Genomic DNA, 26,985 nt, shown 5'->3' on the forward strand with positions numbered 1-26,985 from the left:
GACTGGGAATCAGATCCCAGTAACAAAAGCACACAAGCCAGGGGTTTAAATAGAAGCAAAAAAAAAAAACAACCAAAAAAAAACCAAAAAAAAAACAACCCTTGAAAGGGAAAAAAAACCAAAGGGAAAAAAACCAATGGGAGCAAATGTTTACCCTGATGATGGGATAGTTTAGAAATTATGGCTGGGCTCCAAGCCTTCAATATTTTTAGTTTCCAAAGGTCCTGGTAATCTCAGCTGCTGAAGTGAATCCGTCCCCTCCTGCCCTTGGCTCGCTGAGGTTTTGGCTTCAGCCTCTGGGCTCCCTCTGAAACACCTCTGGGAAGAGCAGGAGGAAAAGTTCCACCAGCTGATTGTGGGGCAGAACCAGCTGAGGGCAATTTGCCCAGGGATTTGCAATTTATCAGCTAATTCCAATTAGAGGAGTAACAAACACCCAGGTGGGTCGATTTACATCGTTATGGGGACATAATACCATCAGGCATTAGGGAGGCAAAACTGACACAAAGCCCCCAAAATGCTGAGTTTTAACATTGATTTACACTAATAACAAATTCTTGTTTTAACTAAATACTCAAATCTGGAAGGTGCTTTAGGAAGAGGGCAGAGCCTTAGGACAGGAGGGAGCTGGGGGAATCAGGGAGAGCCCCAGCAGCCAAGGCTGATCCTGTCCTTACGTGCACAGCAAAAAGAGCTCAAATCCCAGCTCTGCTCAGCCTGACAAAGGAGATGAAAAACGAAAATGCTGCCTCCATTTTGATTGCCAGGTTTAGGAGGGGGAAAACAAGGTGACAAACCTCTGCCATGACCAACCCACCCTGGTGACAGCCCTCCAGGGCAGGGAGCCAGCCCAGCATCCCAGCGAGCACCCACCGGGGTCATCCCCAAACCCAGAAAGAAGAAGTCAGGTTTGAACTTATATTAATTTTATTCACATTTCCAGAAGAAAGCATCAGTGGAGTGCAACGTCATGGCTAGTGTCAAAAAGCTCAAGTATTTGGTTTAAAAGAGGCAAACATTTCAGAGGCTGAACCGACACCGGGCGCACGCTCCCTTCCCCTGCACGTGTTTCCAGTTCCAGTTGGAGGAATTTCCAAACTAAGCTGGCTCATCCCATCATGGAGAGGATGTCAGAAACTCTAAAGCTTTCTGTGCTATAAATCCCTAAGCAGGGCATGAAAGTAGCAGGCAGGAAATCTTCTACAGCTGAACTAGCTTATCCCCGGGGGTGAATGTTGTTGGTATTTTTTTCCTTTTTTTTTTTTTTTGCTTTGGTTGTGGAGTTTCACTATCAGGGCTGCCCACTGCTTCTCTCCCACTTCCATGTAATTTGTTACCCAGAGCAGAAGTTTCCTGCTGCTGGATTGCAGGGATGATTGTTGGTGACAGCAGAGAAAAATTCTAACAGGACTCTCGACCAAGGAGAAAAAAAATCGATTGCTTTGGATTTCAGAAACAGGGATGCTACAACCAGGAGTAAAATCCATTTTACTTGAGAAGAGAAACTTCCCAATTGCACTGCCAGCCCATGGGAAGCTGTCACAGAGCTTCTAAGTGATATATTTATATTTTTAAATGACTTCAGGGCTTAGTTGGGCCACCAGCTGGTTTCTGCTGACAGTGAGCAGCCAACAAAAGCCTCCCCAGACTAGGTGGCATTAACCACTTTCAGCTTTGTTCACCACAGAGCTCCAAGTTTTGGCTTTCTGCTTCAAAGTGCATGTTTCAAATTAGACAACAAGGCATCAGACAATCCAAGGCATCTGCAGACCCCTCACTTTGCCACAAGCCTTGGTCTGGGGTGGGACAAGGCAGAGCTGAGTTTGCACAAGCAGAGTCTGGCAGCAGAAACAAGTCCTGGAGCAAAATGGCATCAGCAATGAATGAATCCCTAAGTTATGGGGCTAAGAGATGAGCTGGTTTAGTTGGTTTTCTGTCTTGTAAATATTTTGACTGTGCCCAGTGAAGAGCACTGGAAATCTTTTGGCCCTTGTGTTACTGTGGTGCTGCTTGATTTTTTTAGAATCCAGCTCTCTTTGGCAAAGGAGTCACTAAGAGATGTGTGCACGTCCTCGCTTGCTCTGCAAAGACAATTATTGGGTTACAAAAAAAGGCACAAGAAGCACATTCCTCCCTTTTCTACCCCTAAAAGGGCTCCTCCTTCCTCCTTGCTGTAAGCACTGCTCTTAGTGTCACTGAATCAACTCCAAGTACACATTTTCTTCTTTGATCCAGCTGGCTTGGAAGCCCCTAGGATTAAAGATTTCTCTTCTGTTTGAATAATTTCAGTGACTAGAATCTCACTGCTTGTTTCACCAATTCTCTTCATCCTCTATATATAGTAAAAGAGATGAAATAATGTTATATTTTGTTTTATTGCTGGAGGCAATCTGCTGTCCCCAAACTCAGTTTCCCAGAGGAAGGAGGTAAAACAGAAAACCTGGCAGGAACTGCTTGCTAGAAACAAGAGGAAGGTGAAACTGCACTCACCCCACCTGGCTGGGTGTCACAGAGGGGGAAACTGGAGCAAAGAAGGGCTCAGGGTTATTTGGGAAGTCAGTAAAGAAGCAGAAAGAAAATACAGTCCAGCTACAGATCCTCTGCTCCAGTTGTCAGGAAACAATTTTGCTTTGCCTGGAAGGCAAGTTGTGTCAGAGCTCAGGACATGCCACTTACAATTCAAGTCTTCACACTGATGTCAGATGCACAGAGGGGGATATAAAGGAATGTGACTCTTTGGTGAATATCCCAGCAATCATACCAAGAATGGATTTTTATAAATTAAATTCCTAACCTGTCTCGTCCTTAACACTGCACTGAATTCCTGACTGATATTTAATGTTTCAGCTAGGAAATATCCCACCACCACCAATGTCTTCTCTGTGGAAGGCTTCAGCTCCTTAACATCTTATACAAAAATAGGAAGTATGGATAGAAATTGCTCTCTATATTAATCCAGGACTGAATGCCTTCAGCACTGTGGATTCTGCTATTTACAGTTTTAAGAAACTCACTACTTCAGGCAAGTGGCAAGGACTTTCTCAGCAGCTGAAAGGTGGGACAAAGGACATGGAGTGATAGGGAAGGAAGAGCCCCAAGTGTGTTCTTGTGTCACAGTCCAAGAGAGCATGTTCAGTCTCAGTTCCTGATGGCTCCTGGAGAAGCTGCAGGGCTGGAGTATGGAAACAACACTGGTGACAAGGATACAGGAGGTGTCTCCAGATGGGTCACACCTCATCATGCAATGCCCTGAGAAATTCATGCAACCCTGGGCTGAGGCTGATGCCCATCCTGCCCTCAGCAACATCATGTGCTCACACTCCCAGTGCTCAGAGGGGTTTGTGCACAGAGGACTCAGCCTGGAAACTTGGGATGAAAACATCTCCCCAGCTAAGATGGGCAGAGCTCAGCTCCAGAACAACCAAACACCTGACAGGGAGAGTGGCCAGAGGATGGCTCAGGAGCTGGCAGGATAGCAGGCACAAAGGGGAACACTGGGCAGAGCCCCACAGGGCTCACCACTTCTCCCAAGGTTTCCATGTCCATAAAGCTGTGTCCTCTCTGCCTGCCAGCACTGACCAAAACCCACCTGGAGGCTGGAGAGGCTTTAAGCACTGAGCACTTGGGAGTTTCAGCTGTTCCAAAGTACAACCAAATTGTTTCTTGGCAATCTGGTTGCATCTGGACACAGATGCTGGGCACTGCTGGGGTCCCAGCTCCTGCACTGAGCATGCAGCTGACAGTGGAGAGGACAAGAAGGAATCCACCCAACTCCCAAGTGCTCTTGACTGTGTCATCGTGCTCTAAGATGGTCCTGGGCCAGAGGAGCAGTGGCACAAAAGCACTGACAGGAGAATTCCAGCTGGAATATTTGTCTCCTGTGGGAGGTATCTTTACGAGGGGATCTCTGCCTACCCAGAGCCTCTCTACACAGGGCTTGCTGCTTGCTCTCTGGTGACACCAAGAACATTTTGCTCTTTACCAGAAGCCATGCAAGTCCTTTGCCCATGCACCTTTCTGCTGTGGTGTGAGCATCCTGCTAACCAAGGGTATTAGAACAAGTAGGGTCAGGAAAAGACACTGGATTTGAAGAAGCACTCCTGAAAGGTTCAGCTCTTGAGTCACAGCACTGAAGGATAGAGGCAAGTTGCTCAGTTTTTCTACATACAGAACATATTAAACATGCTGGTGTTAACTCAGTCTCTCTCTCAGGCACCATCCCTGGACACAGGCATTTTACTCATTGCTTTCTTCTTGTTCTTGCAGCTCCACCAATGTTACCCTGGATTCCCCTTATAACTGGAGGTTTCTTCTCTATCTCAAAAAGAGATTGATATATCAAAACCAAATTCAATTACAAAATATAATAATATCCTCTTCTTGGAAGTGAAGCTGCCCCATATTCCAGACTGTGGCAGGATTTTTATGTCCACAAAATATTTTTACCCAGTCCTACTTAAAATACATCTGAGTCCCAACCTAACTGTGTGGCATGTTGGCAATGCTCACAAGTGAAGATCCATTCCCCATCAGGTCCTCAGGGGCTCTGCTGAAGGGCTCCTCTTAGTTGTCTTCTGCAGACTTCAACATGAGAATGGCATTGTAGATCTTCAGGGCAGGACCCAGCTTGATACTGAGGATTTTAACAATGTCACTCTGGTTCAGGAGCAGGAAGGCCTCACCATCTATCTGCTGGAAGTTGGAAAAACAACATAAAATAAAGATTAGCATCAGTAGAGAGGCAGGTTTCTCACTCCTGGTCATTCAATGAAATAAAAGATTGAGGCCTGAGGAATGAAAGTGCAACCAAAGCTCTGAAGACTGAAACTTCAATTGTTCTGAAAAGCCCAAAATAGTAAAAAATGCTTATTCACAACCCGTGGTCAAGAATGAGATCAGGAAATCCAGTAACTGTGAGTCTTCAGGAGGCAGCTATCCCAGAATTAATATATTACACTGATCTGACACAATTAGAAATACAAAATCACCATTTCCTAGTGCATTCATCCCAGTCTGCCACTGCACAGACTCTTTGACTCCTGTTAAGCTGTTCAGGGTAAAATTTAAAGCCAAATACCCTGTTACCCCTTTTTTTAAATTTTACTTTAGTCTGTTCTGCTATAAACCCTATAGATGAGAAAATTCCCTGGGAGGTGAAGATCTGGCTGCTCCCACAAGTACGTGCAACACCCACAGACCCAAAAGTCAGTTTAAAGCAGACACAGTGGGCTGTTGGGAAATCATTTTCAGTGCCTCTGAATGGGCTTGCTTAGCACATGGTAAAAGAGCTCATGTGCTACATAAAGCAAGGCAGAGTAAAGACATATAATCTGCCTGGACTTAGAGCCACACTCCCCTAATCCATCAGCAAGGAGGCATTTGATTGGATTCAAAGTAAGCAAGTGAAAACCACACTACCTTGTGAAAGTGCAGGATGCTTTAGGTAGCAGTGAGTGAAATTGTAACAGATTATTTTAAGAAGAGGTTAAAGGTTTACCTGGGTTTACAAGAACACCCACAGTGTTCTTGTAAATATATATAACTAAAACAGAATTAAATTTTATTTATATATATATATATATAAAGATATAATTAAAAGAAATCCCAAAAGCTGCAGGGAGGAAGCCAAAGATTAATGGACACAGACAAACAGTATCTGTCTCCCTCAGTTATTCCCTTAAATTCCATTTACAGGGACTGACAGCATCCCCTCCTCTCACTTGATGCTCAGCAGTGCAGCAGACAGCACAGGACACTCAACTCATCCAAAACAACAATTCTTCTATTTCTGCAGTCTGCCTAACTACAACTTTTTTTGGATGGCAATGACTGGTGGAAGAGGACACAGTGAATAAACTTGGGCAAGCACACAATTAAAGCAAAGAACTGGGAGACAGGAGATCTGGTTTCCCCTTCTCTAACCACAGAAGAGACTGTTATGAAGTTATTTAACCTCCCAGTGAGCACACTGGAAAAGACAGCAGTGCTCCCAGTCCCCAGATGGCCACACAATGTCCCCAAATCTTATTTGCAAGCTGCCTAGAGTCTACACTACTGCAATGAACATGGTAAAAATAGCTTGAAACAAATGGAGTGCTGATTAAATTAAATAATACAGAGTCAAGAGTAGCAGAAAACTGCTAGAAAACAGTCCTGTGTTTCAAAATGCTTTTGAGTCCAGTATCATTACCATGCTCCATTTTCACTGCATTGCCTCCAAGATGCTTATTTTAAACAGACCTTCCCTGAACTGGACCCAGAATCAAGCCCAATATCAGTGCTTTATTATGATTTCCTTTGTTCCATCTTATTCAGATGGTTTTTAGAATTCCCTGCACAATTTGTTCTCTTTGTTCCTAATGTAAGCAGCAACTTCTCCCTCTCCCCCCCCACCCCCAGACAAGAGAAGTCTGCAAGGGATTTATTTATCCTGAAGGGTGAGCACTCCCAGGCTTGATTCCAGCTAATGGACAGGGTGGGGGGAGCTCAGCAATCCCCTCACTCACACCTGAATTCTGGCCAAAGCCAAACTTGCTGAAAGGGTTTTAATTTCAAACTGATTTCAGCACAAGGCTGAAAACCCACCCAAGCCCCTCTCCTCTGGCACAGACAATCATATTTTTTGAGGCTGCAGATGGTAAGGTATTAAAATAGAAACCTGGCTATCTGCTCTCTGGCCCAGGAAGCAGTCACTGTGTTCAGGACTTGTTTCAATTATGCACAGGAAAAATAAACCACATTGTGAATGGTTGGATTCATGAGAAGATTTCTTTGTAACAGCTCACCTAACAAACTCTCACCACCACTGACTACATCTGCACTAGAATTTGGGATGAACCTTTTGCTCTCAGCTGTACTGAAATTAATGACATTATTATTATTATTATTATTATTATTATTATTATTATTATTATTATTATTTTAATAATTTATTATTGATATTTTTATTATTCCCACTATACTCAGTTAAACAGTATTCCACTAGCTTGTTGCATTGTGAACAGGACCTCCACTTCTTTGCTATTTTATTTTGCATGTGTTCATGACTTTTAAAACAAGGGGCTACAAAACACAGCCATAAATCCCACCAAATGCACTGCAGCCTGCTCCATCCTGAGGGGAAAGCAGCTCTGGGGAGCTGTCATCTATTAAAAACCTGTCCTTTACAGCTGCTACAACGTGGAAGGTTTCTCCTTGCTCAGAAAAGGGACAGCCCCTTCCCTCACCATCTCACCCCCCCAGCAGTAAATGTGATGACAGAAGGGGAGGAACCTCTGGGTACATTTATCAGGGGCTCCTAAGGAATCTCCAAGTCCAACCTGCAATGAAACTGGGAGCTGAAGCACTGGACAGAACCCAGGGGTCTGGGATCCATGTGCTCAGAACCAGGGGACCCATGCCCCATGCTGCCTCTGGGTTCTCTGGGTTCTCAGAACCAGGGAGCTGAGTCCAGCCCAGCCCAGGCAGCACTGTCAGGACACAGTGCAGGAGGAGATGCTCTGAGCTCCCCAGCCACTGCTTGTGCCAGGAATGGGTTCCCTTCCTGCTCTCCCCACAGCCACGGGGGAAAGCAGCAATTCCTGGGAAACCCTACAACTTGCAGGGTCCCCAAGAGCAGCAGGCATCTGTGCTTCTTAGAGGGAGCAGATGAGATCCTCACTGCACCATTCCAACAGGGCATCTTCCTGAGGATGCCAAACCCACTGCACAACAGTCCAAGACAGGATGTTAAGCATAAGCTCAGTGATTGGAACTGCAGGGGAAATCTAAAGCAGAATGCAATTAGCCATGCAGGAATTCAGCTCCATGCTGGAGCTGCCTCCTAAATGCCACAGGCTCTGTGCTGACAAAGGCTGAGCACAGTCTGGGATCTCTGCACTGCTAACTCCAGAGCAAGGGGCTACAAAACCCCTTTGCTGGCACAGCACAGGATTTGGGCAGACTCAACTTACCTCATCCCTGAAAACAGAAGCTTGTTCTTTGCAACCAGGTAAACGCTGGATAAAGCTCACCACCTGGAAGGAGAAAAAGAGAAAGACAGACAATTAAAGTGGGATTTCACCAAGCCAAACAGTCTCATTTCTGTATGAGAGTTCTATATGCAAGAATTTATAAATCTTTAATACTTACAGCTCTCCTGAGAATGAAGGGCATATATGAAAAACATTACTGGACTGTGGGTGCAACACCACTACAAGGTGTGTTCTGGTTACTTCCTGTATTGCCTTTTGACCATTTGCCTTTCTGTGAAAGTTCATTTTCTCCATTGTTTAAAAGGCTCTTTATAAAATATCAACAATACTTTTAGAGATTAACAGCCCTACATGGCTGGACTATTTTAAAGCCACCCACAACTTCACTTTCTCCACGGTATTGCTGGAAAGTAAAATCAAAAAGAAAAAAAGGATTTGGAGTTTGCCAGGATGACACCCAAAAAAAACCACCCGAGTGAGTACTGCTGGTTTACCAACAAAGAGAGGGCAGAAGAGCTGGGATGGAAAGGAGTTTGGGTTTTGCTGAATGTGAGGTGGGTGTACAGGATCCATGGAACCAGCAGGATTAAACGAGCAGGAGTTAATCTAACATTTCACATTAGGGAAAACCTTTCTGAGCAGGAAATCTGTTACCATTTGGAATAATCTTCCCAGAGACATGCAAGCAGCCCTTGGATGCCATTATATAATAGCAAATAGCAGGAGGAGCAGTCCTGAAGGCAGCAGAGGATGACTTAATGTGTATTGTCTTCTCCAGCTGTAGCTTCACTGCTTCACAGAAGATTTGTATATCAGGGCATAATCAGATTGAACATCTCGTGCTAATTGGCTGCTCCCTTGCAGGAACAGCTCAGTTTCATGAGGTGCATGCACTGGAGTCATTACAGAGGTGACATTTCTTCCATAAACAGACAACCAGTTAGGAGGGGTCATGTCAAACACGAGCTCCCCTTTAACTCAGGGTTGTCAGATTCTCCCCCAAATGGTGTCACTGCCTCTCCAGCTGATCCCACCACTTGACAAGGATTCATTCCCTTCCCCCAGTCCCTCTGACCAGGCAGGCAGGGAGCTGTCAGAAGCCCATTTTGGGTGAACAGCCCTGATTCCTCTTGTTTCTGTTATGCAATCTGAAAGTAGAGCACCCCCCTCCTCTTTCACCCTCATCTTCTGCCAGCAGGGACAGCTCCATTTTAAAGGGGAACCCCTAAAATCCCCATCTTCATCAGGCAGTGATTCCAGATTTTCTTCTGCCCAAGTGCAAACTCCTCTTACAAAACAAGTACCAAAACACTTCCCCTTTTAATCCCCCCTCCTCACAATTAAAAGCACTAATGAAAATCCTTCTGCAAGGTCTGGTACTATCCAGAATTCAAGAGACAGTTGGAGCCCTGGGGACAAGACCTAAGTGCCCTTTAGTGTCCATGGTACTGAGAGGCTGGCAGAAATCTTCAGGGAATGATCTGAGCTTGCCTTGCTCCTGTGTCCTGCCCTGCACAACTCCTGCTGGTTATTGTCACAGACACTGAGTGACAGGCCCTTGATCTGCCCCAGAAGTCATCTGTAGCGACACTGCACCACAGGAGTGGCCTTTTATCCTAACAGGAGCCCTGGGGTTTACCAGGAATGGAGAGAAGGGAGGGAAGGAGGATACATGGGGAGAATACAGCAGAGAAAGTCCCCAGGGGAAGTCCCCAAACCAAGGTGTGGCAGTTGAGGGACAAAGAGGCTTGAGTGCACAAAGCCAAAAACCAGTAACACCATGGGACAGAAGAAGCCAAGACAGCCCCAAACAAGGGAAAGGGGGAGACCAGAGGGTGCAAGGTAAGGTTGGAAAAAGCTGCTGGAGAGGTGAGGAGCACAGAGGGACCAGGCAGATCTGGGCTCTTCCTGCTGACCAGCAAGTCACCACCTCAGTGCTCACAGATCTGCTGGAAGTGTCTTATGCTATGACTGCAAGCCAACAAAAGGAAGGGGGTTGAAAAAAGAACTTTATGTAATTCTGAGAACTCCTCAGAAACTCCACACAGCCCATGTGGAAGGTGCTGGTGCTATGTGTGATACCCTGAAGTCAGCACAACCTCGCTGGCAGAGTTGGAAAGAGCCATAACAGAACAGACAAACCCTGGTGAGAGTCTGCAGGGAGGAGCTGGCTTGACCCAGGATTCAGTAACCCACAAGCAATTAGCACCAGGACAGCCCCCCCACAAGGTATTAGCATCTGATGCAGGACAAACTAATGAACAATCCAACTTGAGCACATATTGATGTTCTTCTCTGATTCAAAATCCTTCACTAGTTGTGCTCTGAAAACAAGGCAAGATGCTTCCAATGAATCAACAAAGCTGCATCCAAGTAACTACTCTTGTTGACTGCTCAGTGCTAGCAAGAGCTTTTTGCTTCCCTAAACACTGCTGCTGCTCTGCCAGTTCAGCTGCTCTCAACCGAGAATTAAAGCAACATTTTTTTTTTTCCTTAATGTGGGTTTTATAAATTAAAACCAGTTCTCTGGTCTGAAACCAAAGGAGAATTTACAGCCCCATTGCTCTTGTGTCACAACAGCAGAATGGCCTCCTTTGTGCTGCAGAGTTCAAAGCACAACTCAAAGGCAAATGTTTGCCCTGTAGGAAGACATTAGGAGCCCCAATGCCAACAGATTAAATCTACCTTGGACTCACCAAAACACAGGAACTTCTGCTGCTTTCATCTTCCAGACCTGCAGCTACGTTTCCCTGCACATGCTGACCCTGCAAGAGCTCATGCAGAGGCCAAATTGATTCCTGTGGGAACTGGTGATGAACATAATTTGCAAAACCAGATCCACTTTACTGAAATTCAAGACAAAACCTGTAATGACTGCAGCCAGCCCGTTGTGGGGCTGCAACTGATCTTTCTAATGTGCCATTTATGCTCCTGCTGGCAGCTGGAACTTCATCAGTTGTTTCAGGCTGCAGCACAGAGGAGCTGAGAGTATTCCAGGTTTTGAATATACCCAGAGTGTCCTGCATTCCTGTCCTGTGGTTCCTGCTTACATTTATCCCTTATCAGGCTAATATCCCAGTTAAATTTACCTAGCAGTTGCTTTAAAGGTCAACTGCAAAGGACAAATTTTATTTGGCTTGCATCCTGACTCTGTTTTTCTATGAACCCGCCTCCACGTTTTATCCAAAAGAAAGAGATTTTGATTTTCATGTCAGAGGATTATCTGCTTCTGCTTTTATTGATTTTCTAAAAGACCTGTTGGAAAAATCATTTGAAGGTCTCTCAAAAGAAAGATATGAACAGCAAATCTTTCAGAGATATTTTTTCCTCCTTGCTATGAAACTAATTCAAACATATTTTCATTACCAAAAAACATAAAAACAAACCCACAAACCCAAAACACCACCAAGAAAAAGGACCAAGTTTTAAAGCAGCCACACTAGTTGCTCTACCCCCTTCACAACTGCTGTGGTTCCTGTGATCCTGCAATCCCAGCAGTCTCCCTCCAGCATGAAGAGGAAAGTCAAGGCTGGATTTATCTAACCAAAGAGGCACTCAGGGAAAATGCACTTTCTAAAAGTCTCTAAAAATCCTCAATGCATCACGAAGAAGGGCACCTTTTTCCTGCCTTGCAGATTACCTATGTCCTTGCAAGCACAACATTACAGCACATTTCTCTAGAATTAAATGGCATGCCATTAAGTGCCAGGATCCAAACTGTCACCACTTCCCAAGTGGAGATACAAATATTATTTATGCCCAAGGCACTGAGGCAAAAACCAACTAGTCAGCACACCAAAAGAGAGCAGCTTTTTCACATGCCACCTAATTGCAGAAGACATCTCAAGAGCCAGGAGTACAGAGACACATCCCCAGCTGCACAGCTCCCTCTGTCAGAAATCAGGTCAGGCTGTGGGCAGTTTTGTTCCAGGGGAATCAGGCAGGGAGATGCAGGAGGAGTGGGCATGCACAGTGCAGACTGGAATTATCTGCAATGTAAAAGTGAATCAGCAGCGAAGTCACAGGAGAGGGGGAGGGAGATCAGAGAGAAAAGGAATCTGCTGTCAGATTGCTGTTTCAGGCCTGAGGACTACAAGATCAAGGGGTAAATAAAGAAAAAGGGAGAGAATCCTGTTCAGGGAAAGGAGCCTTGGCTATCAGAGGGTTAACAGGGATCCTTCCCCTTGGTTATATTCTAGGGTATAACTTCTAGCTGAGTCAGCTGTGGCATATGCAGAGCAAAGAGAAAAGCCTTGCCTAGAAAAGGGAAGAAAAGAGAGATGTCTCCAATTTGCAGTCTAGAAGAGGAGGGCTCTGGCATTCCTGCCCCCTAAGGGAGCAGAAGAGGGAACTCACCTCTTCCACACTCCATTTGGCCACGTGTTTGGCTGTCAGGCCTGAGACCTCGGGCAGGAGCTTACAGTGCTGCTCCCAGCAGAGGTGGAGGCGGTGGCTGGGGCTGGAGGCCAGGGAAGGCATGAAGATGGACTGGTGGAGAGCTTGCTGGAGATCCAACTCAGGGTCTGCAAAAGGAAACGAGACAAGTCAGCTTCAAGCAGGAGCACTCACAACAGAGCAGGAGGAAGGGTCACACTCTGGCAGGAAAAGCAAAGCAGGGTGAGCAGAGAGCCCCGTGTGGCATCCTGAGCTTTCAGGGTGTTCATTCCACCCTCCCAAGGAGGAGAAAGAAAAGAGAAGATTGCCAAGCTGGAGGCTTTATCAGTAGCTTCCTCCTTGGAAAATGATGTCATGCTGCTAACAGAGGAGATGTTTGCAGCGTTTTATTGACAAGGTGGAGGAGTTCTGGTAACAGCATCTTCAGCTGGAAAGTGATGGCATGGTTCCAGCAGACAGCTGGAGCAAAGAGCACCAAGCCTGCCAGCCCAGGTGACTCCCAGGCCAGGGGCCCTGCACGTTACCTCCAGACATCAACTCCCTCCTCATGTGTCAAGTGACAGAAGCTTTCAAAATCAAGGCAAAAAAAAAAAAAAAACAACCCAAAAAACAACCCAAAAAAAACAACCCAACATAAAAAAAACCAGAAAGAAGAAATCACCCCTCCCTAATGAGATCACTCGAGCAGTGCAGAGTCATGGTCCTAGAGGGATGTGCCTGTTACACAACAGGAAGCAAAGCAGAGGATGGAAACAAGATGGGAAACATTTCTCTGCTTGACAGCAGTTAACCTGTGCTGTCCCCTCACCCCCAACCCTGCCAGGCTCTGTGCAGGGTGTGCAGGGTGCCATCCTGTGACACACACACAAAATTCCTGGCTTATTCCTGCCTTTGGGAAGGTTGGGAATGCTGCTGGCCTCTGCTGGGTCTGCTCAGTGTCAGGGCTGGTAGTAGGGTGGTGTGTAAGGATCTGTGGGGTGTGCCAGTGGCTCCATGTAAAGCAGAAAGGGAAACAGTACTACAAAGAAAAAGCAAATTTTCATGATCAAAGTGAAAAGCAGCACTGGAGGTAAAGCCTGACCCAGTGAAAGGTCATTCCCCTGTCCCCAGCTGTGTCACCTCACCTCTCCACCTTCCTAAAAGAGGTGTCTATTTCATATCATGAGACCAAAAAGGGAGGACTTAAAAAAATGAAGCCTGAATAAGAACTGCTCAGTTCAGGAGGTGATGCTCCTGGTGACACCAGGGCAGAGGACACAGCTCCTGGGAGGGCTGTCACCTCCTCCTCACCTGTCTCCCCTCCTCCTCTCCTCCCTGCCACAGGAGATCCTACTCATGCTCCAGGATTTATGTGCTGCCACATCCCTGCTGGGTGGGCTCTGCCTCTGTCACAGTTTCCTTTTCTTCACTAAGCCCAAACCCTCAGGGCTATGTGTCCAAACCACAATCTAAACAAGTTGTTTTCCCTTTGAGAAGGAAGCAGGTTCTAACAGTTGAAATACAGATGGGATGGAAGCTCTGGATAACAGTGAAATTCCAGGTCAATGGATTGTTGCAGAATTCCCCTCCATGGATTTCCATCTTTCTGTTTAAGGTGAATGCAAAAGCAGAGCAGACAGCTTCCCCTGCCAGCTGCAACTGCAGCTCAGAGCTGGCAGACTCCTCCAGCTCTGACTGCAGGAGTCAGCACTAGGTAAAAATTAAAAAATAAAGCTAGGCACCTGTCCCAGTTTGTGCCTGCTTAGCTATTTTTGATTGGAGACTTATTACCATGTTAAATCCTCCTAAAAGCCTGGTCAGCTCAGTTCTCTGAAACAGCTTTTTATAGTAAATCTGGAAGTTAAGCATATGGTTTGCTAAAGTGATATCAGAAAGCTTCTCTTAAAACTTAACCTGTCATGTACCAGGAAAAAAAAAAAAAAGGCATTGCTTTTCTGCTTTTCCTTTTTTTTTTTTTTTTTTTCTTTTTCATTCTTAGGAGAACCTTAAAGTCCCCAGACAATGTGATTCACATTATGTTTCTGAATACCCAGTGGGGTCCAGAGAAAGAAGCTGATGGAAGTTAAACTATCTGCCAGGTTTTGAGCTGGCCCTGTCAGGAGAAAAGTCATTGACTGGGGAACAAACACCCCTTGCACTTCAGAGGAGTAGGCAGTGGTACAAGAGATGGTGCAAGCTTGTCTTCTCAGTTAATAAACACCAGACTTCACTCTACAAAGTATTAAATCCTTCACTTCTAAGTAATTTTACCTCTCCTCCTCACTTTAAAGGAAGAAAGATGACTACTACTATCCCATCCAGCATGTGCTTTCTCTTGTGGAAAAATGCAAAACCAGAAGTTTTAAATGCTCCTTGTGGCTTTGCTACATTGCACATCTATGCACAGACACAGAAAAAGAAATAAAGTTTAACCAACCTTTCCCATTGCTTTCTTGCTTCACCATCTGGAACTTGATGTAGGCACGAGAGCACCCAAGCCTGAAAGCATCAATTACAAATCTGTTCAGAAGTTACACAAACTGATACCATTCCTCCTCTGGACAGAGATTAATGGGACTTTTAGGAACCAAAAAACTTTTCCCTCTTAAAATAAGCACCAGCACTGCTCCCTCCCTCCAAGCTAAGAGCTGTGCTATTAAATTCATGGCTAGAACTCAGATGTGAGTTTACTGCAGGAAAGAGAGGGCCCAAAATAGCAGGAGGAAGGGAGGAGATTGACCATGTCATCCTAAAACCCTCTGCTGCAACTCTCCCATCAAATGGGGCTGTTCTAAATTAGGATTTACATCTGTTTTGGTTTTTTTTTTCAGATAGAGCAGCAGCATCAAGAAACACAACTGTTAATTCATGGAACCAGAGCAGAGAAATCTTATTTACTTCTTCCTTTTGGCTTTGATGTCTGCAGAGGAATCCTCTTCTACCCATTCTCTCTCCTGGTTGTTTTCAGACTGTTCTGACAGACTGTGAACACTGCTCTGACAGGACTTTTCACTGTCCTGTGCAGATTTTCTGGAAAGACAGAGAAATGACAGTTAGCTAAGCTAACATCTCCTGTTCCCTGTTCCTGCAGGAGAGCAAAACTGGCTGCTCCTTACAAGTGAGAGCAGCAACTACCACCTAGTGGTAGCAGCTTTCCTCTCCCTCACCATCATTAACTGGCACAGTACAAAATGTTTTTTTTTTTCCTCCTCTGCACGGATTGAGGGAGATTATGAGAAATAAATCAGTCCCTGTGGACTGAGGCTCTGATCCCAGCAGCTACCAGGAAGCCACTGAAGCATGTGTTATGGTGAAATCAAGGGATTTCAGATTTTTCCTCTGGATATCTCTGGGTAACATTTAAAGAGTCTCCATCAATGGGTTTGATGCACAAACTGAGCTACATGGTCACCCAGGGATTGGATTTGCATACTGAATTCAAACCTCCTCCTATCAGGAAATTAAATGCTTAGAAGAACAGAAAATACGACAGTTTGGGAATGTCATTTATTCTGGGAAAATCCCAAACTCCTCAGAGAGCCTCATGGTAACAGTGCCATTGACAATTCTGATTGTTAAATTTAGGAAATGGAGACACCTGTGCATTTCTGGGATGGGAGGAGGAAAAAATTTGTCTATATATGCCAGGGAGGAGAGAGAAGTATTCCTTTTTTTTTTTTTTTCCATCCAAATATATCTTGAATGAGTTATAAATCTAAGGAAATAAATTAACTTTAAAATGTATATAAGCCTTCACATACAACAAAGACCAAAAGTATTGCTGGAGTTGCCCCAGTGAGACTGGATTTGTAAAGGTGACAACAATAAAAGCCTCCATGTCCAGGTCTGACCCATGACATATTTAACCACCTCCTGCAGTCCAAGAACTAATAGACACTTTGCTTCAATGATCCTCAATTCCAAGGTTTTCATGTAAGAAAATAAAATACCTGGAGGAACTCAACTTGTTTGCCAAGTGGTACACACAGAGTCATTACCAGTGTAATGCAGCCAGCTCTGGGGTGGGTTGCAGTTACAGTTTAACAGTGCAAAATAACCTTGCTTGACAGTTTTAGGACAGGAAACCAAGGAGAAGAATACATACTAAATTGAAACAGCAGGGAAAAAAATTTATGGAGACAGAATGCAATTTCCTTTGTTGGAATGTGACCAGTGCAGCAGGATTAAGGAATCAAGAAACCTATTAAAGTACATGAGGGTATAAAAGTGCACTGCTCTGTGTTAAGAGTGTCTGGGGCATGGGTCAATATTACAGACAGAGAAACTCAGTGCTCTGCTACTTCTCTGCCAATTCCTCTGTTTTTCAGCCTTGTAAAATGGTTTGGCTCAGTACCTGCTCAAGAAAAAGGTTCAGCTCACCTGGATTGTGGAGAGTCCTCCTGAGAAGACTCTCCTGCTCCCAAGAGAAAAGGGGCAGGAGCCTCCAGCCTCTTGGCTTTCTGGATGTTACTGCCAGGGGGAGGTCTCTCCCCACTCAGACGGTCCTGTAACAAGTTTTCTCTGTGAAGGTTCACATCAGAATATGGGCAGCCGACCAACCTGTGTCAAAGAGAAAAAGAAACAAGAGAGATGGTGATGCATGTTCTTAAGTCATGCCTCAGGCAGACAAGTCCATCACAACCCCAGAAAAAGTGAGGCAGAAGACACACAGGGAGATGTCATTACCCACTGGAGGTGGAGGAAAGCAGAGGACTACAAGGCAGGATTAGAAACCAAAATCATGTTTGTAGTCAGCTCAGAGAACCAGACAGCTCTTCCTCTGTAACCCACCTGTCTGAACAATGTTTAGTGAAACAGGAGAGTCCTGCAGCTTTCACACTGAAAAATTCAAAACCCTCACCACACTGTATAATACTAGATCCTCAGACCTCTTTTCTTGCTGTTTAAAAATAGTTTAATCAAGAACATAAGAAATAAAAAAGTAGAGCACAAAACCTGAGCAAGCTTTTCTCACTCATGCTTTACTAAACTGCTCCCACTCTCTCTCTCTTTAACTGCCTCCTTGCATGATTTACTTGGGTATATTGTTTTATTTTTTAAAAATCCTTCATTAATGCTGGATTGTAGAACTTGGAGTGAATTAATCTACGTTGGATTTCACTGCTCTCAACAGGATTTATGGTGAGATGGCTCTCTCAGACACAAGAGGGAGCTGCAGTTGCAGTTATAACTCTCTCTGAGACATTTCAGTGCAGGGCAGGAGCTTGTTGGTGCCTGGTGATGAAGGACTGGGAGGTTATGGGCAGCACTCTGACTCTCCCGGGCAGAACCCCTGTCAGAAGGACACAGATACATACGTGTGATGTGTTCCATAGCGTGGGCCCCTCACGTGGCCAATCCCATGGCAGCCAGGAGTAGGACAGGCTTGGCCCACTGCTCCCACCCCACCACCTGCACCTGGTAGAATAATAATTTTAAAAAGTTAAATAGATTTGTTTCAGCAGAGCAGGCTGCACTTAGCAGAATTACTCAAGATTCCAATGTCAGGTACTGTACCTAGAGGGACTTGCAGAGCATGTCCAGTTTTGGCACACCAGCCCACAGGATGCACATCAGGGCTGTCTGCATCCACCCAGAAATCATAATTCTGGTCCCAACCATCAAAATGGATCTGAAAGAAGCAGAGAGTCTCAGTGAGAGATGCAGTTCAGGACATGACTCAGCTTTTATTTTAACTTGCCCCTTTGTTTCACCTTGCTCAGCTTGGAGCTGATTCATTCCATCTTTCATTCAAGTGCAATTGTCCTCTGAGCTCAGAGTAAATGTTTGTCTCCCTGAACCCTGCACCTCTGCTTTACAAAACAACCAGATTTTAGTGGCATGTTCAAATCACAGGCTCTGCAAGAAAGGACATGGGGTGCTCCAGCACACTCTATACTCACAGATTAAATCTATGACAACACAATTGCTTATTTAATTATTTGGTTTTCTGAAGATCTCAAACACCAGCAATTTTGCTGAGTTTTGGAGTGAAAGGGCTAGAATTGCTGGATGAGGAGACAAGTAACAGATAGCTGAGATCCAGGTCAGGTAAACAGAGAGGAAGGGTCACTGCAGCTTAAGGCTACTGGGTTGTCTGTGCTTCAAAGTTGCAACCAGATGTATGAATTGTATAATGACTTTGTTTGCAATCACAGTGATGAGGCTGAGAATCAAATGGCTGATGGAAAGTGAAGTTTCCTCCTGCCCACAAAACCATCCTTTGGGAAGGAGACCTGTGCCTGAGGAGCCTCCACCACTGCAGCCTCTGCTTTACCTGGCTGCTACTTCATCTCTCAGAAGCCAAAGCCCTCAAGATTTGTTCTGACAGTTGAAAAGAAAGAGTTAAAATGCACTGATGTAGCAAATCTGTACTGGAGAATGAAGCTGCTCCCTACATGTGCCAGAGTTTAACTTGCTTTGGGTTTTCCTGTAAGTATGCCAGGAAAACAGTATTTTCAGGTAGCTTCCCAGCAGCAGAACATTTAGTGCTGCCTGCACTCAAACCCCTCACGCAGCAGCTTCTAGGAGATGGAAAATCATGTTGTCAAAAGGTATTTCAAAACAGTTACATTAAAACAGGAGCTGACAATACCAGCCAATTGTATGGGATTTCAACAGGACAAAACAGAAACACTTTCCAGTCGTGCAGGTCTGCAGGCTTGATCATCTGCACTCTGCTCCTCATACCAAATGGAAGCTTTCTCTGTGCTGCCAATCAACTTTTCTCCTCACTACAAGGGCTCTGCACTTTGAAGCAAGGTCATACCTTAATGCGATGGTCGTCTTTGTCAACAATTGTTGCCACTCTTATCAAGATGGGATTTCTTCTGTCCACAGCCTCTAACTTCATATTAACTTGGAATCCGTGAGCAGGACGCTGTAAGAGAGGGCTGGTTGTCAGCAGAATGCTAACAGCTCCGGGTGTGCAGAGCTGGCCACCACCTGCTCTGAATAAAATGTGCTCAAGTTTTCATCTGCCATTCAAATGCCTTTGGAGCTCTGGCCCCTGGTGGCACATGGCAGAGTGCTTCAGAGCTTCAGACCAGAATTTCCTCGAGGATGAAGCTCTCTGTCAGCAGCCCAAAACTCCTGGAAAGGAAGCCTGAGCTTTCCCCATGCAGGGGAGCATTTTACAGCAGGGCAAGAAGCACTTCCCTAACATAAAACACCACCACAACACCCAGAGTCTGCAGCCTGCCAGAACTCCCCAACACAGCAGAGATCTCTCATGTCTGACAAGGACAGTGGCAATCCCACCACTGTCTTACACCTGACAGACATCACCTCCTGATGCCTTTCTTTCCTACACCATCCAGGACATTCTTCTTGGCATCTGGATAACTGCAGACACCTTCATTAAGCAGCTTCCCACCTACTGCTTATGACAACAGCTTCATCTGCTTGTTATCAGTGGCTGCTGAGAAGTGCAGGGCTGGGACCTTGGAGCATCTTCAGCCACTGGAGTTTCCCCACCTGTAGTTGCTGAGCTTCCCATCCCCTCTAAACCACTCAAACAACCTTGTAAAAACTCCAGTCTGCCCTCTGCCCCAACGTGTGCCCTTTGCAAGCAGCCACAGATGTAAACCTCAAAGTAAGGCAGTGTTTCCTAATTTTTCCCATTTCTCTTTAAATAACCGATGGCAAATTCCTCCTCAGACCTCCCCAGCTGGGGGTTATGGAGCACTGGATACTCATTCAAAACACATCCTTCTTCTGCACACAAAGGTCAGGATTTTAGCAAGAGATGATGAGTCATGTCTTTGAAGAAGATCAGGCTAATGAAAAGATGATTATAATCACCCTTCCCTCCAGTAGCTGGGGGTGGGTCCACTCCTGAGCTAAGGGGATTACAGACTCCAAGCTTCAAGTTTCTCTTTGGCCTCTTCACCTGGACTCACTTTATCCACAGGCTTTTGGCCACATGACACACCAGAAGGAAGATAAATATAAACTGCTTTTAGTTTTAGAGCATCTTATTGAACCAGCCAACCTTGTCCTTCTTCCTTGAGGAAGGATCCTGAGTGCTAGAGCACTAAATCCTGTCCAGAAGAAGTGTAGGGCTATTTGTTTATGTCTTGCTGAAGGGCTGCTGCATTTTTGGCAATAGCTTATGAATGTTTTTGAATTGACAGCCTAAGACAATGGCCTGAAATAGTGATGCTGACAAGCAGGTTATCTTCTGCATTTTTGGGTGGAGAAGAAGGCAGAAAAGCAGACATAAGATTGTGCTATTTGTGCTGATGATCAATGTCTCTGGGCTATGCAAGATAAAACTGTTAAAAACTAATTCAGTGAGAAATGTCTCTTCTGGCTGTCAACCCATATATTTATGTACTGATTTCCTGTAATTGCTAGCTGGAATAATACTAATAATACTAATAAAAAAAAAAAATCAATACCTGTGCCATGTATTTGCACTTCAGATCAACCAAGCCAGAAAAATAAGGAGGTTTCATCTTGAAAGAGTTCTATTAACTCTTGATATATCAAATGCCTTTTTTTTCTGTCTCATTTTTTAAACAGTCTTGGATGCTGATTTGTATTCTGGAGTTTCATGAGAGCCAGAACTGGCTCCTCTATTCTCTGAAAGCCAGATGCCTGAAGGAGCAAAACAATGGCTGCAGAGATGTCTGTAAGCCAGGAGAAGAGGCAGACAAGCCAGTTGCATTCCCACTTGGAAAGACACTTCACTTTGGAAGTCCAGAACAGGGAGTTCTGAGTGCTGAGAAGGCTCCCTGTCCTGAGCAAGGCCCTGCTCTCTTTGTGTGACATTTCTCAACACATTTTATACTCCAAAACTCTGTGGAAAGAAGGCTGCAGTGACAGACTACTGAGGACCTCAGACTGGGAGTTCTAAGTCGTGCCTCGTTACTTCTTTTTGTAAATTAAGAGCTGTATTATTGATCCAAAGTATTTGCCCCCACAAAACTACTGCTACTGTTCCTCTGCTGTGCAGAAGACCAACTGCTGCATTCTTTCCCTCTTTTTTCTGAAGGTTTCCATTTTCCAGCACTGTTGGGATTTGAACATAAATAATAAGGTTTAAATAAATAGGTCAGAAATAAGCTGAGCCTGCACTGGGGACCAACGTGTCCAGCTGAGAAGTCTCACTTGCTGTCCTGCACCTTGGCTCTGAGGAGCTTCAGATGTTCCCATGATCAAAGGTGCTGCCTGCCCAGCTCTGGGAAACCTCAATCCAAGGGATGTTTTGGCACTCAGCTGTGCTACAGATAATTCTGGTTGTGACCTTCCAGTTCTCTGAAGAGGCCAAATCAGCCTCTTCCCATTCCCTGCCATCCACCTTGTGACCTACAACACTTGGATGGATCCCTGCTGAAATCCACCAATTATCAAACATGTCTGGCTAGATTTCTACCTCCCTTCTCTGAGGCCTCTCTGATTGCTTTTCCCAAAGACCTTACCAACAAATTATACAGGCTAATTTCATCAAAAGGAACCAATACAACTGTCACAGTGGTGTAGAAAAGATTCTGAACACACTGCAAAGTTTAGCAAGGTGAGGCAGCAGTGCAGAAGAAGCTGCTGAGGAAAAAAAATTCAACTTTCAAGTGTGAGGCAGTTTTTATGTAGCTGTTTTAAAGGCTTTTGGTTTGTTTCTGCTCAGTCAGCTCCCAGATAAATGCTCTGAACTCCAATGTAAGAATCAAAAGCTTGTTCTCCCAAGGTTGAGAGAACCATCTGCAGGTTTAGTCTGCAGGATGATCTTACTGCACCTAGGAGTTTGGCAGAGATGCTCCATCACCTCTCAGTACACTTGATCTGTGGAGGGCACAGCTGGCTCCTCCCTAGAAGCCCCAGGATCTGTATTAGAACATGCAAGTCCTTGACAGGAACTTCTCATTCTGCTTCAATTCCACCAACCAGGGGATGAAGGATTTGCACAACTGCAAGGTAAAAATATTTCAGAGTTTTTCAAACTTCATGCAGAGGGGACACCTGAGGGAGGAACTGTACACTTCTTATCCCCCCAAACACATGTCCACATATCTTGAGGAGCAAATCAGCTCCTTCTCCTCACCATGCCCTTTCTTGAGGCCCTTCACACATTCCTCTGACAGCTCCAATTATCTGTGTGGCCTGAAGGCTCTTCCCCTAAATTGCTAATGGAGCAACTGAAGGTGTCTAGTTAAAAATCCTTGCCCAAGATAGTTTTTCATGGCAGTAAAAAGCCCAATAAATACTGTAGTTTGCTGTGTGTTTGGCTTTAGCAGCAATGAGAGATTATCTTAAAACAAAAACAACCCAAAAACCAGTTTTACCCTCCTGGCACTGACATGGTGAACCACCATTAAATAAAGCACCAGGCAAGTCTCCCCCACCCTCCTGATTTAGGACAATCAAAGGGATTCACCAACCAGTTTGAATGCTCTTGCTGGTGCTGCCTGGGAATTAGTTTCTTCCAAGTATTTTTCCCATGAGAAGGCTTTGGAATCCTTGTATCCTGAAAAAAACACAGAATTAACATTAAAGAAAGAAAACCCCACATTTATTGCTACAAATAACAGAAAAATAGCTTTGTAACACATGGCTGTTATGTTAATTTAGCACTTAACAAGTGCTGGTGCTGGGAAGTGGTCTGTTTATTCATACACAGCACTTAGAGCAAAGGCAGCAGCACAAAATGTTTCCCTAAGCTTCTACACAGGGCTTTAACCCTGACCTGAAACCCCCAAAGAGTTCATTTCTGTACAGCTTAATCAACACTGCTTCTGCAGAAAAAAACCTGCCAATTAAGAGCTAATAAGAGGATTCTGTGATGTACAATGGCACTGCTACATTAATTTTCTGTTTTATTAACTATTCTATGTGTGAGTGCCTGCAAGGTTGTAAAAACTTCTTGTCTCCTGCTACTCCTAGCTGTGAAATCTATCAGGCTGGAGATAAAGGCTTCATTGCCCACCTGGCTGTGCTGCTCCATCAACAACCAGATGTCTCTCCTGTTTAAGAAACTGCTACATTTAAGAAACTACTCCACCTTTTTCCCCTTTCCTATTACAGTACATTTTAGCCTCAGCATTGTTTCCTGTGGGCAGGGGGCAAGTCTGCAAATTGCTGCACATAAATCTCCCAGCAGAGAGATGAGAACTGTCTGGAGATTCTGCTGGGGGCACAAGCAAGCATGGTGTGAGGAGGGGAGCTGCACCTTCCAGAAGCAGGAACAGATGTGGTGCTGCTGCACAGAATTCACAACCCCTTTTGCATCTGCAGCAAAGGCACAGAGGCTCATTCCTCCATGCAGAGGGATCTTGTAGTGTCACCCACTCCACTAAGCTTGACACACAGTAATTACAGAAATTCTTGCTCCAGGGCTGTCGATCCAGCAAGCAGCAGACAGGATTTTTTACTTTTTGTTGTTTTTAAGGTGAATGAGGCCTCCCAGGGCCTGAAAACAACATCGATCTCCCTGTGAGTTCTGTCCTTTTTCATCTGCCAACATTCTCTTCATTTACTGAATTCCAGTGCAGCAGGAAGAGATGTGGCCTCAGTTACTCCTTCATTTCCAGAAATCCCACTTCATCATCTATGAAGTCATGACACTGATTCACAAAATCATTCTGGTTGGAAAAGACCTTAAAAATCAAGTCTAACCATTAACCCAACACTACTTAATTCCTCTTTCTTCTAGCTAAACTTAAAGGAAACGCTGCAAATACTTCAAAGTTGTTTCCCTCTGAAATCCAATTTAATTACAAATTACCAAACCCCATCCCTTTTTTTTTAAAGAGCCATGAAACAAAACAAAACTGCAGAAAGTCTGAATGTTGGCCAGTCAGTAGAGAAAAGAGTACTGAATGGAACCTGGAACTTGCAAATATGTTGTCAGGAAATGTCTCACTTTTGACATACCAGGTGGTGTTGTCAGTGGGGTTCCAGTTTCTTGGCAGTAGCCAACAGGACGAATGTATGGGCTGCTTGCTTCACACCTGAATCAAAGAGGGAAAATTGGCTCCAGTCAACTTGAAAGCAAAAAGAAAAGCAGGATTTCAAATGCTGCCTCACAGGCCTGTGCTGGGCTAGCAGATGCTTTCAGTGGGTGTGATCATGGTGTAAAAGACAAGCACTGGGATTTCTAACCTCAGGTTTTCGAGGCAGTCAAGCTGCCCCCAAATATAGGGAAATATAAAAGGAGAATGTCTGGTGCTTCAATAAAATGACAAAAAACACCCTCCCACGTGGTCCACACCAACCACAGTTCAGCCTGGACACAGAGCATTCAAGCTCAAATGCAAAGGAAGCAAAGAGACAAAAAACAACCCCTCATGCCCAACTGAAACACCACTGCTGTGGAGGAAGGGAACATTACTTTTAAGGTCTTTGCCAAGAACTGCACATTCTCCATTAATTCCAGCTGAAACCTAGGGGGTGTTTGCCTGGTTCCCAATTTTATTGCACATTTACATCTCCTGAGTCCCTGCAGAAGGCAATGAGCCAATTTGAGACAGTCCCTTTTGTCACATCTGCTCTGAGGAAGGGACCAAAGCAGTGTTTCAGATCTAGGAAAAACCCTTTGTGTTTGCAGCTCTACTTTGAAGCTTCTTCTGCTTGTGTTGCCCATGAAACATTGAAAATTCCAAACAAAACATGGCATGCAAACAAAGCATCCCAGGCTAAAATGGTAAAGGAACAAGATCTGAAGTCTTGCAAATGGAAACACTGGTGTTGCAATGCTCTGCACGAGGTATTTATGGCAAAGAAAAAAAAAAGACCAACTTGCCATCAAACAGGTGTCTATTCTGAAAAAAACCAAACACAAACAAAAGGAGCTGGGGGGGAGGAACACACAAAACCAGTGTTAAGCCTGTGCCTTGTGTTGCTTTCACAGACAAATTCAAAGAAAGTTACTCCACTGTGTAGGTTGGAAAACACAAGAGGGAAAATGTTTCCCTGACTATTACTCCACCTGCCCCCAGCATGAGGGCAGGGGATGAAGATTCTCAGGATGCAGAACAACTGCAGTGCAGGTCAGGACTTAAAAGCTGAAATATTGGCAACAATTTTTATTCTTCAAGGGCTCTAGCCAAACTCTGCAAATGGAAAAGATTTTTAGTACTTTCAGTCCTGCCTGCTTCCAAATGTAAGGCTTCAGAGGGATGCCAACAGCCACTACTAACCCTGGAGGAGAGGATGTTCCTTACTCCAGGTGGAGTAGCTCTTTAGCTCTGCAGAGGAACAGATAACATAAGCATTCCCTGAGCTGACCCAGCTCAGTCAGCTGCATTACCTCAATCCCTTCTGACCTCAGATGTTCAAGCCACCCCCAACTTCTTCACACTGAGCCACTGAAGAGAAATTAAAAATAGGAGAAACTCCTGGGCAATCAGCATGTTGTAGAAACCCCAAGTCTTTACTCAGATACTTGAAAACTGAGTTGAGATCCCAAAGTCAGTGACTACATTTAAAATACTCACTAATCACCCTTAGTGGAAGAGCAAAAGGAACCACAGTGTACTTGCAGATGTTTAGTAGGAAGAGAATCTCCTTACCAGTAGTCATAACTCTCATCCCAGTTATCAAAATGGATCAGCAGGCGGTTGTCCACCATGTCTGTGATGGTTGCAACACACATCAGTGAGGGATTCTTCTTGTCCACTGCCTCTAGTTTCATCCCCAGTCGAAAGCCAGAGGGTGTGAGAGGCTGAGGAACAGAACATCAGGAAAAGGAATCAGCCCCATTCTTGATCAGGCTATTTAAATTCTCCTTATGGACCCATTTGATGCTGGTTGTAACCCCAAAAGCTCAAACCAAACTGTAGTTTACCAGCTAAAGGACTACAGACAAGATTCACAGAACCATAGAATGGTTTAGGTTGGAAGGGACCTTAAAGCTCATCCAGTCCCACCTGCATGGGCAGGGACACCTCCCACTAGATCAGGCTGCACAAGGCTCCATCCAACCTGGCCTTGAATATTTTCAGGGATGGGGCATCAACAACCTCCCAAACCAACCTTTTCCATGATCCTACTCCTCCCATGGTGAAGAAAAAGGAAGAAAAATTTCCCTGTGTTCTGGCAAGGATTGTTACTATTTCTTAGAAAAGAGCTGCTGGAGCTTGAGTAACAGTCTCCAGGCACACAACAACAGGGATCCAAAGGGTAAGTCAGGGGGTAAGACTGGACCTGCAATGCTCATGCTTATTCATGGAAGAGTTAGAGAGCCCTTCAAGGAAAAGGGGTGACTCTGGGAAGCTGAGCAGAGCTCCACAGTTCAGCCCTGATCCTACTGGTCAGTCCATCCACAGCCTCAAATCCACCCGTGGGGACTTTGTGTCAGCTGAGTGACACATCATGGCAGTGAGTGTTAGACAGGAAGGGAACCTAACAACCAAAGCAAGCAGCAGTGGGTGAAGGATGGAAAATACTCAAGATCCATTGCCTCATAATGAATCCCATGGTGCACATGAGTATGTTGCTGGAAACCAGAAATTATTTTGGAAATGATTAAATTAGAGGAAAGTGACACAAATACCTTGACTGCAGGGGCACAGCAAAACAGACTGCTGTAATATATTTCATAAATGGTAGAGTAAATCTTTTCCTCCAGTACTAGGGAGGAAGGGAAATACAAATTCTCTCTCTCTGGATAGCCAGTGACTGGGGGAAGGAAGAAAAATTG

The 26,985-nt window shown here is 44.9% G+C and overlaps 1 protein-coding gene across 4 annotated transcripts in view; it reads right to left on the reverse strand.

The window, feature by feature from the left end:
- Nucleotides 1–909: 909 nt before the first annotated feature.
- The window catches only part of LOC139807227 (lethal(3)malignant brain tumor-like protein 3), a 48,718-nt gene continuing 22,642 nt past the window's right edge, over nt 910–26,985 (reverse strand). For all 4 annotated transcript variants that reach the window (XM_071767928.1, XM_071767929.1, XM_071767927.1 and 1 more), the window contains 12 exons: nt 25,856–26,007; nt 24,219–24,295; nt 22,727–22,812; nt 19,117–19,227; nt 17,865–17,979; nt 17,666–17,765; nt 16,728–16,907; nt 15,246–15,377; nt 14,785–14,846; nt 12,330–12,496; nt 7,953–8,015; nt 910–4,692 (listed from right to left, as the gene is read on the reverse strand). In XM_071767928.1, coding sequence (XP_071624029.1) covers nt 4,564–4,692; nt 7,953–8,015; nt 12,330–12,496; nt 14,785–14,846; nt 15,246–15,377; nt 16,728–16,907; nt 17,666–17,765; nt 17,865–17,979; nt 19,117–19,227; nt 22,727–22,812; nt 24,219–24,295; nt 25,856–26,007 — 1,374 coding nt within the window. In that variant the 3' untranslated portion in view covers nt 910–4,563. The remainder of the gene's footprint in view (nt 4,693–7,952; nt 8,016–12,329; nt 12,497–14,784; nt 14,847–15,245; nt 15,378–16,727; nt 16,908–17,665; nt 17,766–17,864; nt 17,980–19,116; nt 19,228–22,726; nt 22,813–24,218; nt 24,296–25,855; nt 26,008–26,985) is intronic.

The sequence above is a fragment of the Heliangelus exortis genome, chromosome 24 (genome assembly GCF_036169615.1).
Source record: "Heliangelus exortis chromosome 24, bHelExo1.hap1, whole genome shotgun sequence".
NCBI lineage: Eukaryota > Metazoa > Chordata > Aves > Apodiformes > Trochilidae > Heliangelus > Heliangelus exortis.